This window comes from Xiphophorus couchianus, chromosome 21 (genome assembly GCF_001444195.1).
Source record: "Xiphophorus couchianus chromosome 21, X_couchianus-1.0, whole genome shotgun sequence".
NCBI lineage: Eukaryota > Metazoa > Chordata > Actinopteri > Cyprinodontiformes > Poeciliidae > Xiphophorus > Xiphophorus couchianus.
Window position 1 is genome coordinate 18,552,540 of NC_040248.1, and position 17,680 is coordinate 18,570,219.

The window sequence follows — 17,680 nt, forward strand, 5'->3', positions numbered from 1 at the left end:
GCTTGGTTTGGTGCATAATGTGAGAACCTTCTACTAAATATGCTTCATAAGAACTTTTGAACCAAAAATTAGATTGAAGCTTTTATTTTCAGATTGCAGAATAAAAAAAAATATTTTATAAAAATACATTGGATAAAAAATATTAGATAAAAAAAAATGAGACCACCCAACAGACATTTCAAACGTATACAAGTCAGTAAAATATTGGAGCTTCCCACTAAAAAAAAACTCCAACTCTTTGTTTGCCTCAATTAGCTAATGAAGGACAACAAAGCACCTCGACTTAATGCTTATTTTCTTAAGCCGCTTGAGTCTTCATTAAATGGCTTCTGTGTCAAAGGCAGTTTAATGACACCAGCTTCCAGGTGTCGTCTGAGTCGATGGCTTCCAGGAGTTTACTAGATTTTAGCTACAATATTTCTTTAAAAGAAATACAGGTATAGACATAACAGCCAATCCAAAGGCTTTGAGGATTATTTCAGATTTTCCTCTAGTATGGTTCTGTGACCAGGTTGAGAGTCGTACTCATCCTGCCTGGAGTCCGAAACTGATCAACAGCTCTTGCTTGGGTAAAGAAAGGTTGTGCAGCATTTAGAGCAAATCAGACCAAGGCCCAGTCCAAAGTATATTTCTGCGTCCATAAAATCATTTTCCAAACTAAAAAAAAAAAAACAAACAAAAAAACACACTCTTGTGGTTCCATAAAAATGTAGTTTTAAAACCTTTTACAACGTTCAGAACATATTCCAGGAATGGAACGTGTTAAGTATAGGCTGTGCTTTTTGTATGCGATACAAAAAGACAATGGAGTAAAAACTAAAGCCGCAAAACATGAGGAAAAGATGGGATTTTTGCAATGGGGTTATGGATGAATTCACGTTTTCCCTCTTTTCATCAGAGTTATCCCTCCCTCTGATCAGAAGCACCTTCATCACTAAAATCTAAAAATAATCACACCAGTGATGCCAACTTAGCAGCTTTGTATCTGTGTTTAGGGACGTTTTAATAAAAAATATAAAAATTGGTTTCGGCCAAAATCTGGATCGGCAGGTCAGGTGCAGCTCTGACCTAAAGGAGACAAAAGTCCGTTTAAGTAGCCAAATACATTATGAGGCTGTAAATAACCGATTATTTACTTCTTCTGAGTGGTTCAGGTCTGATAAAAAAAAAACAACGCCATGACAAAAACGGTGAAAACTACCATCTGGCAGTGTGGTTACCATGACGACAAAGAATGAGCTGGTGGTCAGACATTACTGACCAAGAACTCACCCTGAACATTTGAGGAAACTCCTTCTGCTGTTAAGCATGAAAAGGTTTTACAGATGCTGCTTTCCTCCCGAGTGCTGCAACACCGGCAACAGAATGACTTTTACATTTCACTGTATATTATGCCTACATAACATAGAAATAAATTACTCGCTACTAGTAAGCGCTTGATTTTAATGATTTACAGGACGCTAAGTGTACTAAACGTTTTGAAATTGAGCAAAAACATGAATAGGCTAAATAAAAAAAGAATTTGCTCCACTATTACCAAATTAGCATTAGTGTGATCGCTACCATATGTAAAAATTAAAAATTAAAAAAAACTTTACTTCAGAGTCTTTGGAGGATTTGCTATTTATTGAAGCAAGCTTCAGGGAACGTCTACTCAATCACGGAAGTTGAAATTTGAATCCCAAAACGACATAATATTCCACTTAATCATGTTTGCTAATGGAAGTGCTAAGGTACAAGGCTAACTAGGCGCTAGCAATGCAAACGACAAAGTATTTAACATAATGTAAACTCCAACACTACAGCAACATGTTCATGAGGCTGGGTAGGGGCGACTTGAGGAAGGGACCAACAGTGAATTGTGGCAAATATTAATAACCACGTGGAAGCCATTTTGGATTTTGTTTCTGAATGAGAACAGCAACTTCAGCGGGGCGTTTCCACTCGTGACCTCTTAGTACCGACGGAACGCACCGCGTCTCGTTTAGAAAATACACCACCGGTTTGAGGAGGCATTGTTACAGTCAACAGATTCCTTTTTAAAAATAAAATCCAGAATGTTGTGGTATTCAGACGGACGGTGGTTAAGAATGAAAATGGTTTGGGTATGGGCCCAAAGGCAGCTGGAAGGTTACTCAGTGCAACCCGGTGATTCATAAACCGGGTATTCAGGCCGCAGCTGACCGTGAGTCAGTCCCGAACACGCACGCCCCACATGGGACACACACACACACACACACACCAAGTCACTTAGATAAACGTTTCTGGAAAAACACCACAAATGCAACCCTTTCCCGCCATCGACGACAAGCAAGGCACACGTATTATTTTCTCGTAAATTGTATCCTCCTGGTGTCAGCCCTCGGGCCGCAGCAGCAGCGGCACTCTGGATCAGCGGGGCCGAAGTGAACGCTTTGAGGATTTCCACGCGAGATTAGGAGGGGAAAGTATGGCGAGATTAAGGGAACCACTGTTTGTTTTGAGTCGTAGTCATGCTCCAGTTGACTGATTAATCTGTGCGGCTTACACAAACGCCTGAGCTCTGAAGCTCCGTTTCGCTGGCAAATGCTTCAGCCTAGTGGTGAAAACTGTGAACTGCAGCTGCGGCGAAGCTTGTTCTGATCAACACCTCCCCACCCTTTGCCATGAACTGGGACCCTTGCCTTGAATTATATGTGTTTGCAGGGCGAATATCATCTGAATGTTATTAATTGTCTGTGGAAAAGCAAAGCACGACTTGTAGGTCAGAATCCAGGTCACCATGACACGATTTAGCTCAGATTTACCTGAACTTAATCCGGTCTGCACAGCGCCCCTTCCTTGTTCAAGAACTGCAAGTGAGCAGCAGCATTAAGCCCTACGCAAAGTCAAACAGCTCCAGCATAAAACTGGCTTCTAAATTAGCCCTGGAGTGTGTAAAACTCAGTTTCTAAGAAGACACGTGGAAATTCTCCAACACTGCATTTATAATCTGTATTTTGCTCCCAATAACAGGTTAGGAAAATCTGCTAATTCTTGTTATTCTGGGGGCAAATGTCAAAGATTTTATAGGCCACACACAGCAGAGTGGTAATTGTTTGCAGTCTGTGCATCGCTGTGAATCTAAGTGCTTCGGCCTGCCAACATAAGCATGTAATCCAAGGGTTTAACTCAGGATAACTGATAATCCAGCTGAGGCTTTTATACAATATATGACTGATCTCCGACAACATGATTTAGATTATAGTGAAGGAAGTCTATGAAAAGACAGCTGAGAGAAACTGAGTAAAATACAAATGTTTTTTTTTTTTTACTGGTGCGTCTTCTCTGCTTGAGTCCTGGTTGGTTTAATGTGTGCAAAAAAAATACATTTTTATCAAGTATTTGTGGTCTAGTTTCTACAGTACATAGATGACAGAGTATCAGGATGTACTAGACAATTATAAAGTCATAATACTATCAAAATATTTCAAGTGTACCAAGCTATTTCCGAACCAAAGATACTTGGTAAGATTTTGTGTTTTTGCAGTTTAAATGTTCCTGTTTCAACGCAATGGAGCGTCACTCGGCCTTCGGTCTCGGTGAAGGGGGTTTGGGTTTGTAATGCGTTATGATTTGAATCAAGATGAAACAGTTGACCACCAAGAACATCAATCCGGCGAGCCAGACCAGGACAAAAGTGTTGAGGCCTTCAAACTCCAGAAAGTAGGCGGGGGCCAACCAGAGAGCCTGTATAGGGAGAAGACCCGGTGAAGAACAGAAGTAGACAGTTTTATTTTGCAGCCTGAAAATGTAATTGAACTTTGTGTTTTCTGGTCAGCTTATAGAAAGAAAGAAATGGAAACCTTCAAAAATTTCCTTCAGATGCGTCTATTTCTCACAATGTTTTCACTGCAACTTCTTTAGCAGGCTAATTTTTAAAAATGTTTTGGATAAAAATAGACATATTCAGGCTAAAGTTTCCCGCGGCTTTAGCGAGACGCTCTCGTAGGGCGCGGCAAATGTCACGGTCGGACAGCGGGGGAAATAGGACTGTCCCGTCAGACCGTCAGTTTCCAAAAATTGACAGTTTGAAAAGATTTTTGTAGAACTTGTAAAAAAGCGCACATGAGGTCGGCGCGACCCAGTTGGACCTCGTACAGAGTAAAAAAAAACAACTCGTCTCTTAAGCATTAAAGCACAACCAATCATTTTGCAAGCATGTTAATGATCAATGACAGCTTGTACTCATGTCAGTTTGTTGAAAATGAGAGAAAACAAAATAATAAAAACATAATTTTCAGATGGCCAGAGCTACGAGAGTTGATATGAATTGTCCCAACAGTAACACAAATAATGTGAAGATGTGAATTACCTGTCCAGCGAACCAGAGCAGCAGCAGACCCAGACCCTGTTTCACTGACAGAGTCAGGTGTGGGATGACCAGAGGCAGCAAGCACAGGTACCACAGGAAGTACTAGAAACAGAAACAAGTCAGGAACTGTTAATCAACATAATTTACTCTCTGTTACAACAGGGCTAAAAATATTTGTCACATAAACTACAGGACAAAAACATTTAAGAAGTTCTCTGAAAATCCCCATGACTTTTGGTGGATTTGTTGGATACACAATGAGTTCAACAATGGTTTTGTTGAACATGTTCCAATTCCCTTCATTTACTTTCAGGTATACAAACCTAACCGTTCGGTTGAAAAGTAAGCAAACAAATCAAAATCTAAGGAAGAAATGCCCCAAATATCTGAGAATTAATATACAAATGTATGTCAACGTCATCTTAATTAAAAACAACATCAGCTGCACCAAAGTGCTGAAAAAAAACAACAAAACAAGCAGTAATAATAATATCAGCAAAAAAGTCATAAAAAAATAAAAACACAGATAAAGCATGTCAGGTTCACATTTAGTGGTAAGCAGTATGAGCTGATTAGTAGATACTCTTTCATTTAATGCAAACTCTCCATGTAAAAAAAAAATATATTCAATTCTACAAGGCTAATTAAAAAGCCCATATTTTCTTCATCACCAAACCAGACAATTAAAAGTAGGTTACATTTTAAAAACATACATTTAATTATATTAAACCCATACATTTTTAGACATTTTTTTGGTCTTGAGTTCTTTTCTTCCCCCAACATTCTAGACATTAGGAGAAAAAAATTCAAGTAGAATTTTTGAACATTGGTCCTTTTATCTTGTTGCAAAAGCAAAGTAATATCCAGCCAAGTGTTTTGTTTGGCATTTTATCCCGACTCGGGTTTTTTCCCCCCGATTATACGACAGAGTTGTTACGTCCGAAAGCAACATTAAAAAACAACAAGGTGTGATGTGACCAATAAAAGATAAAGATTTTATTGAAAAAAAAAAACAATTAATTTTGTTAAGAAATATTAAATCTTTATCTATAAAAGCATAGAAAAAAATAAAAAGATCTGAAAAAGTATTTTCCAAACTCTTTTATTTTTTCATACCTTATCAGACATACAATACCGCTTAGGAACCCTGACTTAAGCATACATCCTATGAGTGGTCTATGACTTGCGTTACCTGTGAAGTGCACACTTTGTTGAAGGAGACGAAGATGGCCGTATTGAGGAAACAGGCAAACGCCAGGTCATGGTGAAAGCTCCAGGACGCCACCAACAGCAGGACCAGCTGCGGCAGAAAGGCTGCCAGGCCGAGCCACTGGCTCCCCCTGCTGTCTAAAATCAAGAAAGGCAAAAAAAATGAACCCAACACATTGTACACACCTGCACCACTTGTTCATTTATTCACCGTTAAACGTAAAAAGAAAAGCTGCCTGGATTTAGCTCCTATTTTCTCATTAGCTCAGACCAGAATAACAGCTGCCCCCAACCACCATACCTGGACTGATGAGTACCTGCAGTAAGGTAAAGCATGTAGAAGTACGGTGAAAAGTTGTGCTTGATGTCCCTTCTTGTCAAGTGGTACAAGTACGTCTCGTGAAGAAACGACCAACCATACCTGCATCCACAACAGACGAGTCGTAAGAATCATCATTTTTGTTTTTCTGCCTTTTTTCCCCCCCCAACGTCTAACAACAGATGATGAAGAACAATGCTTGCACTGAAGTATATTAAAAATAAACTATGTCATGTACAACATCCTGGAGAGAAGTGACTAAATCAAACCTTTATGTGTTTGCCTCACATGTAATAGAAGAGTGCCGTGAACACGGAGAAAACTCCCCCGGCCACAATTCCGAAGAGGATCAGGTCGCGGCTCAGGAAGCTTCCGAGAAATAGGACACACTTCTTCCGCATCTGCGTCGGTTTGCCTTCCGCTGGGCCCGCCGCCGGCGCTCTCAGGCTCAGAGCAATGGGCAGGGCATACGTTATGGGATAGATCTTCATATGAACCGACAGGCCGTAGAGCACGGCTGCCCACACCAGATGCCTGGCTAAAAGGAAAAAAAAAATGCATCAGCACATGATTGCGGAGATGACATGACAGCAGCAGTGACATCCAGCTATAGTCTTTATGGAGGTATTAAACTCCCAGAGGGTTTCAGCCCTTACTTTTTGTAAGGGCTGAAATGATTAATCGGATTAATAGCGATTAATCAATTATTGAAATAAACCCGAACTAAATTAGTAATCAATTAATCTTTAACTGAAGTGTACAAACTAAAGACAAAAAAAAAAGCAATTTCCTGAAAGAATAACACACTTAGAGCAGTAATTAAGCCAAACTTGTACAAAAAGTTGTATTTAAGATATAAAAAAAACACTTTTCTGTAAATATGTTCTACCCAGAACTCAAGTGCCATATGTTTAACTCAACCTTGTTTAAATTCAGTGAAAGAAAAAACAATTGCTCTCTTACTAAGCACTTTTTGCTACATTGTATTGATGTTAAGTCATGTACAAAGTTTACACATGTTGATGTTAGAAGCAAATAAAATATCAAACTATTGATCAAGCATACACTAAAGGAATGCGATGTTAGTGCATTTAAGACAGTAAAAGGTTTATGTTCTTATTTTAAAATGATGCGTTTATTTTAATCTTCTAATGAATCTCTAATATTGTCTAAAAAAGGCTTAAGCGGTTAAATGAAAAATGCGCATAATGTCCTAATTGTTTTTATCCGATTAATCGTCAGAATAATCGGTACAACAATCAATTATGCAAATAATCGTCAGTTGTAGCCCTACCTTCCATACAAAGCAAAGTCCCGAGCACCAGAGCTGCCAGGACGGATTCAGCGTTCCCCCGACTCGACACTCCCATCGGCAGAGGGTTAAGAAGCCAAAGAGAACACACAGAGGTTGCAGTCTAAAAAATAAACGTAAGGGAACGAATAACATTTTTCTTATCGAAACCAGCAAAAATCGGAGAATTAAAAAAAAAAAAAAACGTCGTCGGGTCAAACCTTGCAGTCTAGACCTCTCAAACTCAGAGTCCTGTAGATGAGCAGTCCTGACAGCACGTCACACAAAATGAAGAGGATCTTTCCAAACACCACGCCGGCGTAGATGTTTGGGGTGAGAAGCCAGGCCAGCAGAGGCGTGTAGCGGTAGGTCGACCTATTGTACGGAGACTCGCCCTGTCCAAAAATACAACACAAACATTTCTGTTCATAAAAATTAACGAAAGAAAAACAGTGAGTTTCATTTAGACAGCCACAATATTATAATCTTTGACATACAGATTGGAATACATTGTCGTCCTCTGCTGACACCTGGTGGTAGGCATGATAAGTGAGGCAGAAAGTTGTGTTAAGTTATAGCATACTAAGTGCTGTAAAGGAACAAAATGCATACATATTTTATATCTTATAAAGTGAGAATAATTTTTTTTTAGCTTTGCTTAAAATGTTCAATGTTTTACAAAACTTTTAGAGATGATGTGGAATGCAGTTGATTCAAATCCGCGAAGCAAAACAGAAAAACAAAAAGGCAATAAAAGTTGCTCCTTAGCTTTGAGTTTTGTCATTCCTAAAAACGCATCAGCAGCTGACAAAAGGGGAGTAGCTACCTGTGTGATGAACCTGGCAGCATCTGTGAACACATGGTAGTCTATATCCGTGTACTTCACCGCCATAGTTCTGTCCTGGTAGTCTCCATAAGCCACCAAAGCCAGTCGGAGAGCAAAGGAGGCCGGGAAGAGGACATGTTTGTCGGGGAGCTTAGATAGAAGCGTCTCCATAACAGCAGACAGACAAATTCATGCTATTTAGCAGTAATGAATGACCACAGCTCAAACCCGGAAGTCTGAGGGATGTAAACAATGTCTTCTTCCTCGAATTTTAGAAACTCTTTGATTGCTCTGCTGCCACCCTCTGGACATGGGTAAGTACTACAACCTATATTTTACTCCGCGTAACTCTAAACAGCTGCACAATTTCCCCTCTGGGCCGCCATCACAATTATGATTTATACCCCGCATCATAATCTTATCAAATAAAAGTTTTTCTTTTGGAAAGCACCACATTGTTGAGTTGATTTAAAGGTACCTATTTTACTGTAACATTTATTCTGAATGTTGTTTAGTTCTTTGGTATTCTGACAAATTAGATTTTTCTTTTCTGTTCTTAATTTTCACATGTTAAAGATTCTGTCCATGGCCGTATTTTTTCCATTAACAAATGTACCCTTAAAATTAAAACAGAACCAGATGTTGACATAATTTCCATTGCTAGACCTAACAAAATACAATAAATACAGTAAGTACACACAGATTTGTTTGTTTGGGCATTACAAGGGCCACAAAAATTTATCTTTTCAATCTTTTTGTTATATTAGGTAAATACACAGTGAGAATTACATACTGCCCTTTTCTAGTGGCAAGAAAACAACTTAGATATCATTTGCTCCAATTAGTTGGTAAAACTGTAACAAGATGAGTATAATATATCCAGGGCCGGCCCAAGCCTCCATGGGGCCCTAAGCAAAATTTGGTTTTGGGGCCCTCTAGTTCTGCTAACAATGTGGACTGGCTGCAATCAACAGTTGGACGATTAGATCATTCACTCACCTGCTATAAACTTATTGTATCTCTGGCGGTGCTGTTTACATTATATACATGTATAACAGGATACATTTATTGGCCAACTGATTTATCAACCAGTTGATTTCTGGGCGACGATTTCCTTAATTTTGGGGTATTGTGATCATTAGTGCGATGTGAGATGCAGGTAATCGGTTTTGGTGATCGGCAACAAGAGACAGTGATCGGCGATCGCCAATCATACTTTTTCACGGAAATCCGCCGATTATGGTCGGTGGCCGATCGATCGCCACACCTCTAATTTGTTTTTATCATATTTTATGTGTTTACGGTTTATGTAAGGAATATTAAGAGAAGCCACTCCAAAGCATGATACTCCCACCACCATCTTTTATTGTGGCTACAGTGTTGTTTCAGTGAAGTGCAGATACGCAACATGAGAAAAATGTCAAGAAGATCCTGATAGAACAGCTGAACATTATTTCAGTTTGATTGATACATTTTACAATATGTGAAACATTTGTGAAAGGATTCACAAGAACCTATTTTAACATGAGTTTGTAGAAACATAAGAGCCACGACACATACATGTGATATAAATAAGTGAAGTGTTAATTAACATGCTTGTTACACATAATAGAAGACCCAGTTTATCTTTTGCAATATTAACGACCAACCGGAGTTCGACTAACAAAAAAACAAACAAAAAAACCCCAAATCTAACCATCATTGGTAAAGCAATGTTTGGCAGATTATTAGGTTTTCAGTGCCATGTCTTTATCTACATTCTGATTATATATTTGACCACATGGATGGACCTTTACTGCCCTCTATATGATTTATAAATAAAGATTTGCTGCATTAAATCCAAGCTTTCATCTTCCAGACTCAAATTTCACTCAGGGCAACAGAAACGTCCAGCAAAGAGAACGGTCAGGGTGGGGTTATGGCGGATGAAGAAGAGGAAGGGGTGATCTGCAATGAAGGTTGGTGGTGTATCAAACAAAGAATATGATTTTGTATCAGTAGCAGCTCCAGCTTCAGTTCCCTCCTCATTCACGTCCACAAAAGCTTTGTGGGAGACATTGGACAGATAGAGCTCTTTGTTGCCAGACATACCTGTAACAGGTAAGAAAAGACACATTACATGGTTGCAAACCACAAAAAACAAAAACAAAACTAAAACAGCTGGTTGTTCTGACATTCAACCAAACAACATCTGAAACGTCTCAGTCTCCTTCCACATGTCTCACCAGAGAAGTCACACTTTGTCTGGTCAAAAGCGTCCACCATGCCCATGCTGCTCAGGACTTCATTCAGGTCATACGTCTCCTCCAGCTTGAATCGAGGAAGCTTCACCTGGACCTTTCGGCATTCCATCTTGTCTGGATGAGTCCACTCCATGAATTTCTCATAGGTCAGAAGTTTCTCCAGCTGGTTGGACAATATATGAATCATCAGATGTGTCAAGGTGACGACAGAGATGAATTCATCTGTGAGACTGAGAGAGTCCTACCTTCTCCAGACCTGTTGTATCGTCCTCTATGTCTTTAGGTAAAATGATGAGCATGCTCAGTTCCTTCCCTTTGTAAGGCATCTCCAGGATCTGTCCAGCAGAAACATTTCAGACGTTACAGCAAAGAAAAACATTTAATACATTAGATGCTAAAATCGCTGCCGGTTTGATGAGCTTGTTGATGTTCAAAATACCTGATTGAACATTTGATTCATTACCTGACAGTTGACTTCACGAATGACCGTGATGGGGAAGTAGTTTTCTTGACTCATCAGCTGCACTGGTTTAGTTGTGTTCTGAAGACAAAAAGGAGAAATATTTAGAATTGAAGCATTTCAGGTTCAGGTTAGGTTAATAAAAAAAAAAAAACACACACAAAAAGACCCCCCACTATTTTACAAAACAATAATAGACCAAAAAAGAAATGGGCTGAAGCCAAGGTTTATACTTGCCTGTCCCATTCATAGACTGTTTCTGATCAGCTGCCCCAGCAACTTATTCCACAAACTCCATCACAACTAAATTAGTAGAGCAGTGGATTCTGAAGCCAAATTATAATTTAATCATTCTGCTTTCTTTCCTTCTACACATTCAGGTCATTTTACTTTATATTAGAAGGCTTTATCATATAAAACACACAAAATATTTAAAGTACATACAAACCAAGTTGCCTTAAAAGAGAAGCAAATATTTATCTTATTCATTCTAACCCTGCTTTCTGGCTAAAATTGTTCATGTTCTCTGTCACCTTGTTGAGTCTGAACTGAGCCTCATGAGTGGAACTTCGTTCAAATGGTTCATTCCAGCTTCCAATGAAGTACAAAGCATTGACCAGAACCAGCCTGGTCATGCTGTCCACTCCGTCCTCATGAACCATATCCTTGATTTTACCTGGTGACAACATGGAGGCAACTTGGATCAGAAACAACACCAGAGAGACTGCAGCTTTTAACAAACTAACAAACATGAACTAGTTGAGGTCATGTGATGAACTGATGGTGTGTGTGTCAGTGTGTGTGATCCACCTTGTGTCTGTTCCTCCACCCAGTTGTTGATCTTGACCCTGGCTTCCTCACTGCTGGTTCTGAAGTCCACAGCCTCCAACTCTGAGTCGTAGTGAGTTTTTGTTTGGGTTAAAAACTCCTGGAAGAACAAACAGCATCATTATCATAGAATAATTCCCACTCATACTCACAGAAATGTCTGCTAAATGGTAGATACCCTATACTTGTATGGCGCTTTATCAAGACTTAAAGCAGAGCTCATTTCAAAATATGCTGTATAAGATGTTTAATATCCAATAGGCTATAATGTAATTGATGATATAAATAGTACTTAAAATAATTTTGTATAGTTATACATGATGGAAAAATGGAAAAAATTTTCTTTTTGATGTTATGACAGTTCATTGTAAATACATTGACAAGTAGGAAAGGGGCAGGACATTATAAGATGTATCTTCTACCTGCTCCTTTTCGAACAGAAAAATTTTGCATGTCACATGGGCATAATAATTTGTTTCATATTTTATTTCTTAGGCTGCACAGTGGCGCAGTTGGTAGCACTGTTGCCTTGCAGCAAGAAGGTCCTGGGTTCGATTCCCGGCCGGGGTCTTTCTGCATGGAGTTTGCATGTTCTCCCTGTGCATGCATGGGTTCTCTCCGGGTACTCCGGCTTCCTCCCACAGTCCAAAAACATGACTGTTAGGTTAATTGGTCTATCTAAATTCTCCCTAGGTGTGAGTGTGTGTGTGAATGGTTGTTTGTCCTGTGTGTCTTTGTGTTGCCCTGCGACAGACTGGCGACCTGTCCAGGGTGTACCCCGCCTCCCGCCCGGAACGTAGCTGGAGATAGGCACCAGCAACCCTCCCGACCCCATTAGGGACAAGGGTGAACAGAAAATGGATGGATGGATGGATGGATTTTATTTCTTAAGTTGTTTCATTCCATTTTATTTTCTTTTCTTTTTGATTGTTTTAAAGTCTGTTCGAAATAAATAAATAAATAAAAAAAAAAAAAAAAAAAATCACTTTACACTACATTCAGTCATTCACCTATTTACACACTACTGTAATTCCAGGACCAATTCCTACCGCTGTTGCCACAGCAACACATCCTCACATGCAGAAAGCCGTAGGACTTCTCTCCATACAGTCTGTTGGCAACACTGAGGACAAATGGAGATCTTGGCTTATTCATCTCAGTCAGCATTTTACCAAACACAGTGATCCTGACAATCATCCTGACAATCCTGGATTCCCAAGCACTGTGGAGATAGAAGACTGGAGCTGTTACACAGAGGTGCAATCAAGGACAGAAAAACTCAGTACAGAAGATTTGAAACATTTGTTATATGCAGAGTAGGAGATCCAAGAAGGCAGGATGAAGAAACGCCGTACGGTATACTTCAGTTAAGAAGGATACATGCATGTCCGTCTCAGTTTTACGTTTAAAATGGACACACAGGAGTTTAATGCCGACTACCTCTGCTATCTGAGTGGCTGTGTCTCCTCTGGCTCCCAGCATCACCATAGCCAGAGCTGAAGAGATGCTGAAAGGAGAGAAGAAGATGTTTGCAGTCTTCTTGTCCTCACTCAGCTTTCTGAGCAGAGCCAGAGAGAAGGTGGTGTTGGGCTTGGAGAGAGGAATGGAGGATCCCGTTGTGTCTGATATGAATAAAATAAAATGTAGCAGATATTAACTCTTCATCCAAAGGTTCATTTGGCTGTTACCTAGAAAATAAATGTATTTTATGTCCTTATGCACACATTATATTGACCACAGAGAGGTTTCCATTGCATGATCACACACGTCATAGACAGTCATAGAACATCTGATGAGCAGATGAACATATATCTGCAGAAAGTCGTTCTTCGGATGCTGCAGGGTTTTTTAATTGAGAGGAAGCCGCTGCCGTTAATATTAATATTTAGTAGAAGTTCTTATGTTTATCTGAAAATGCAGGACTGTAAAAATAAAATGAAGCAAAAAAAACGTAACCCCTCAAATTTCCCTAATGCCTTACAAAAGGTATTCACGGTTCTTTATGCCACACTTACACACTTTAGTGCAGGGGAGCTCAAGTCCAGTCCTCGAAAGCTACCAGCCTGCAACTTTCAGATGTGTCCCTGCTCCAACACACCTGAACCAAATGAATGGCTCATAAGCAGGTCAGTTCAGAGCTGATCCTGGTCTGTTGGAGTAAAGATGCATCTAAAAGTTGCAGGACGGCAGCTCTTGAGGACTGGACTTGAGCACCCTTGCTTTAAAGACACCCAAGTAAACATGATTGCATACGTTTTTGTTTAATGTTTAATTCAAATCCAATTTAAAAACAGCAAACAGGCTAAGGTCTATAAATGTTCTACGTTTGGAAGTAGAAAATAAAGCCGTATTTCTGTGCTGGGGCTAAGCCCCCCGAGTTTCTGGATCCTAACAACACTCCTGCACCTCCAGATACTTGAAATGGATCCATGTTCTCTTCTGTTTATTAAAGGTCTAATCATCACTGTAGACCTTTGAACCATTAGCAAAACATAAAGCAAACATAAGTATACGTGTCTCTTGTTTTCCCACCGTCCACATCTTTGTTGGAGTTTCTCTCTGACTTTCTTCTGGAGAGTCTGTTCCAAAGCGACTTCATCCTGCTGCTCTTACTTGTTCACTGCTCCCTAAAACTGGGTTCAGACTCTGGTTGCCTCGATAAATATGGTAAACTATTTACTCTGTGCGAAAAGTGGGCGTGTCCAGACGCTTCCTTCATCCTCCTACGAAATAATGAATGAAACCTGAACTGCTGATTGCATTAGCAGTGTTGTAGCGTTATTTCAAATGACAAAAAAAGAGAAAAAAAACAGAAAAAAAATTACTTTCATTTGTAATGAAAGTACAAATGAAAGTACTTTGTACTTTATCGTCATATTATCTTCATGACGATAATATTGAATTACATGATGATGGTTTTTCTGGGGGGTCCAGATGGGAAGTGTGAGGAATTCACTCCTCTGGAGGGCCGCCTGCATCCAACTCTTCAAGGATCATCATTAAGCTTGATGGACAGGTTGTCGTCCTGCTTTTTTTAGTTTTCAAACTCCAAATTATAATTGAATAGAACTTTAGTGCGATGTGTAGTGCCAAAGAAAAAATATGAAAAGGGGTAAAAAAAAAAAAAAAAGTTAGCCTTTTTTTTTTCATTGCCCATTACTGTTACTGTATAAACAAACAGTCATTGTTCCAGGCAGCATGAATCCGGGATAACTTCCCTTTTTCACGATGACGCGCTCAGGACATCCTAGTTTGTTTGTTTTTTCTTTCTTTCTATTTAAACCTTTTTATTAGTTTTGTGTTTTCACAAGCAGAGAAAAGGACAGGAAATTGTGCACTGTGCTGCCTATCTATCACCTTACATGAGTAGATTATAGGAAAGAGAAACAGAAACAAACAACAACCACAAAATTGCCTCCGTACAATGTCACATTCATGTCAAATCACGTCTTCCGTGGTCACCAAACATTTACAGACATATTGAAAGCCTGGCAGCAACGCAATCATAGCTAGCCGGGTGATAAAAGAAAGAAGAAAAATGCTTTGTAAATCAAAAGTAGGATGTTCTTTCGTTAAGACCTGGTGAGACTTTCCACTTTATAGGATCCTGACCTCTCATCACAAGTTGCATCAACTCTTTAGGTAAATAGCCACGCACAGGAGACCGAAATGTTTCTCATTAGCCTTAACTGCACTAATCCTTTCATGAGGGAGGACCCTAAATACTTCTCTATACCATTCTGTGATAGTTGCTGGTTTGGCCTGTAGTTTTCTGATGAAGTCCAGGTCAGGCTGTGGCTGGCCTGCAGTTCAATCGTCTCTAAAGCGGCTGGGTGTCATCCAGCAGAGCACCTAGAATACTGGAGCTGCCAACACTTCACCACTGTGTGCTACTCAAGTAGACAGGAGAGTGTTATACTATTACAATCTAAATTTTAATAAACTTCTGTTGCTCATGTCATAAGCAGATCTAATCAGTAATTCACCAGAAACATGACGTCTTGTCAGGGAAAATGAGTCATTTTTTGGGTCGGTCGCGAATGATTTGGCTCTTACAGTCGGCTCTCTGAAGTGAACGACGGGAGCCGGCTCTTCATTATCAGGGGACAAACAGCGGAGCAGCAAACACATCACATGAGAGGTGGAGGCAGAGAGTAGAAGAGAGAGAACTTTGTTTTCAGGTGAGTTCATCTCTTCAGCAAAAACCCACGCGCGCGTTCTTTGGGAGCCGAGCCACGAGAGCCGGCTCTCTGAAAAGAGCCGAAATTCCCACGATTACGGGACGGCCAAGTCAGAATGACGTCACTACACAGCAGCTGTCGGAGCAGCGAGCCGCTGCGTCTGAGCTGAGTTTTGGGTGTGTTTGTATTCGAGCTGCAGCAGCAATAATGTTCAACTCTGTTTGTCGTTTTCCCTCCAATGATGCGAACGAGGAAGAAACGTCGGTCGGAGAAAAAGGCACGTAAACAAAACTGTTCTGTTCGTCTTGCGTCTGGAAGCAAAACAAGGGAAAGGACGGTCCTCAGAGTTTGTGTACAGACAGGCAGTTTGAACCGAGATGGAGTCCCGGGATGGGTCGAGTGGAACAACCGCGACACTTCCTCTGATGGACCCCACGAGAGACTTTGATCTAAACATGTAGAGAGAGCATTGGTCATTGCAGTTACACTTATACAAAAACCTGGCTGATGGGAAGCTGGTGTGTAAAACGTGTCCATAGCATCTATTACAAATATATGATTATTGATAGAACCATAATTGTTATATAACTTAAGAGGTTAAACATTTATTTTTTTAAGCAATGACCTGTTCAAGGTTTCTAAGGAGAACGAAACAGAGCAGCACTACTATGAATGTAGGCTTAAGGTTGCATCTGATTGGGGCGACTAATAAGAAAATGTTTTTACTTCCTTCTTTTTAGAAACAATGGCCTCCTCCATTCCTCTCTCCGAGCCCAACACCACCTTCTCTCTGGCTCTGCTCAGAAAGCTGAGTGAGGACAAGAAGACTGCAAACATCTTCTTCTCTCCTTTCAGCATCTCTTCAGCTCTGGCTATGGTGATGCTGGGAGCCAGAGGAGACACAGCCACTCAGATATCAGAGGTGATGCTACACATCGAACAAGACACGGCTGAACAGAGGATGTGGTGGGACACAACTGGAATAATGTCAAACATTTTGTCCACAGTGCTTGAAAATCCAGGGTTGTCAGGATGATGTCCACACTCTGTTTGCCAAACTGCTGAGTGAGATCAACAAACCAGCATCTCAATTTGCTCTCAGTGTTGCCAACAGACTGTATGGCGAGAAATCCTACAACTTTCTGCAGGTAAACTGGTGTTAGTGGACATTTTCATGAGCACTTAGACCATAGATAGGGAATGTTTCCAGGATGAATTCAATGATGCTGTTTGTTCTTCCAGGAGTTTTTAACCCAAACAAAAACTCACTACGACTCAGAGTTGGAGGCTGTGGACTTCAGAACCAGCAGTGAGGAAGCCAGGGTCAAGATCAACAACTGGGTGGAGGAACAGACACAAGGTGGATCACACACACTGACACACACACCATCAGTTCATCACATGACCTCAACTAGGTCGCACAATACTGACGATGAACTCTAAGGATCAAGAGCGCCATCTAGTGGAACAGTGTGTTATTGTCATGCTGCTAAAAGCTTCAGTCTCTCTGGTGTTGGTTCTGATCCAAGTTGCCTCCATGTTGTCACCAGGTAAAATCAAGGATATTGTGGCTGAGGGCGAAGTGGACGACTTGACCAGGCTGGTTCTGGTTAATGCCATCTACTTTAAAGCTGCCTGGGACGAACAATTCTTTAAATTTGATACTGCAGAGGATCAGTTTAGACTCAACAAGGTGACAGAACATAAACAGTTTCTTACAGCAAGCTGGGTTTGAATTCATTAAAGAAACATTTGCTTCTCTTTTAGTTACATAGCCTTGTTTTTGTCTCTATGTTGTTTATACCACTGTACATATTTTGCATTTGCCATAAAAATGCAAAGAAATGGCTGCAGGACGTCATTTTTCTGATATAAATAGGAAGACAGTATTGAAAATGAAACTGATTACAATTACAAGCTTGAACACTTACTTTGCTATTCACAATTATATACATTTTGCATTTGCATATAAACTTCTCCATTAGTACAC

The 17,680-nt window shown here is 40.1% G+C and overlaps 2 protein-coding genes and 1 pseudogene across 4 annotated transcripts in view; 1 reads left to right on the top strand and 2 right to left on the bottom strand.

Annotated features, from left to right (window-relative positions):
* Window positions 1–564: 564 nt before the first annotated feature.
* pigm (phosphatidylinositol glycan anchor biosynthesis, class M) lies at window positions 565–8,249 on the bottom strand. The gene is made up of 8 exons (XM_028005794.1): window positions 7,979–8,249; window positions 7,374–7,547; window positions 7,156–7,276; window positions 6,150–6,399; window positions 5,860–5,963; window positions 5,526–5,680; window positions 4,334–4,435; window positions 565–3,708 (listed from the first exon to the last, which is right to left on the bottom strand). The coding sequence occupies exons 1-8, from the start codon at window positions 8,147–8,149 to the stop codon at window positions 3,541–3,543; spliced, it is 1,245 nt and encodes a 414-aa protein (XP_027861595.1). The 5' UTR covers window positions 8,150–8,249; the 3' UTR covers window positions 565–3,540.
* A 1,074-nt stretch (window positions 8,250–9,323) lies between these two features.
* Window positions 9,324–14,108, bottom strand: LOC114137204 (leukocyte elastase inhibitor-like; annotated as a pseudogene).
* A 1,698-nt stretch (window positions 14,109–15,806) lies between these two features.
* Window positions 15,807–17,680, top strand: part of LOC114137161 (leukocyte elastase inhibitor-like) — a 47,417-nt gene continuing 45,543 nt past the window's right edge. Inside the window, exons 1-5 of one of the 3 annotated variants that reach the window (XM_028005748.1) lie at window positions 15,807–15,967; window positions 16,431–16,612; window positions 16,698–16,838; window positions 16,933–17,050; window positions 17,241–17,383. In XM_028005748.1, the coding sequence (XP_027861549.1) occupies window positions 15,898–15,967; window positions 16,431–16,612; window positions 16,698–16,838; window positions 16,933–17,050; window positions 17,241–17,383 (654 nt within the window). In that variant the 5' untranslated portion in view covers window positions 15,807–15,897. The remainder of the gene's footprint in view (window positions 15,968–16,430; window positions 16,613–16,697; window positions 16,839–16,932; window positions 17,051–17,240; window positions 17,384–17,680) is intronic. The other 2 variants (XM_028005750.1, XM_028005749.1) reach the window with 2 other exon arrangements.

Excerpts from the sequence above, each read along its gene's own strand:
- pigm (XM_028005794.1), bottom strand. The coding sequence starts at position 8,149 with ATGGAGACGCTTCTATCTAAGCTCCCCGACAAACATGTCCTCTTCCCG. Across the intron at positions 5,964-6,149 it reads ACGGCACTCTTCTATTACAT|GTATGGTTGGTCGTTTCTTC; the intron begins GTGAGGCAAACA and ends TTGTGGATGCAG. Across the intron at positions 3,709-4,333 it reads TGCTCTGGTTCGCTGGACAG|GCTCTCTGGTTGGCCCCCGC; the intron begins GTAATTCACATC and ends CTCCCTATACAG.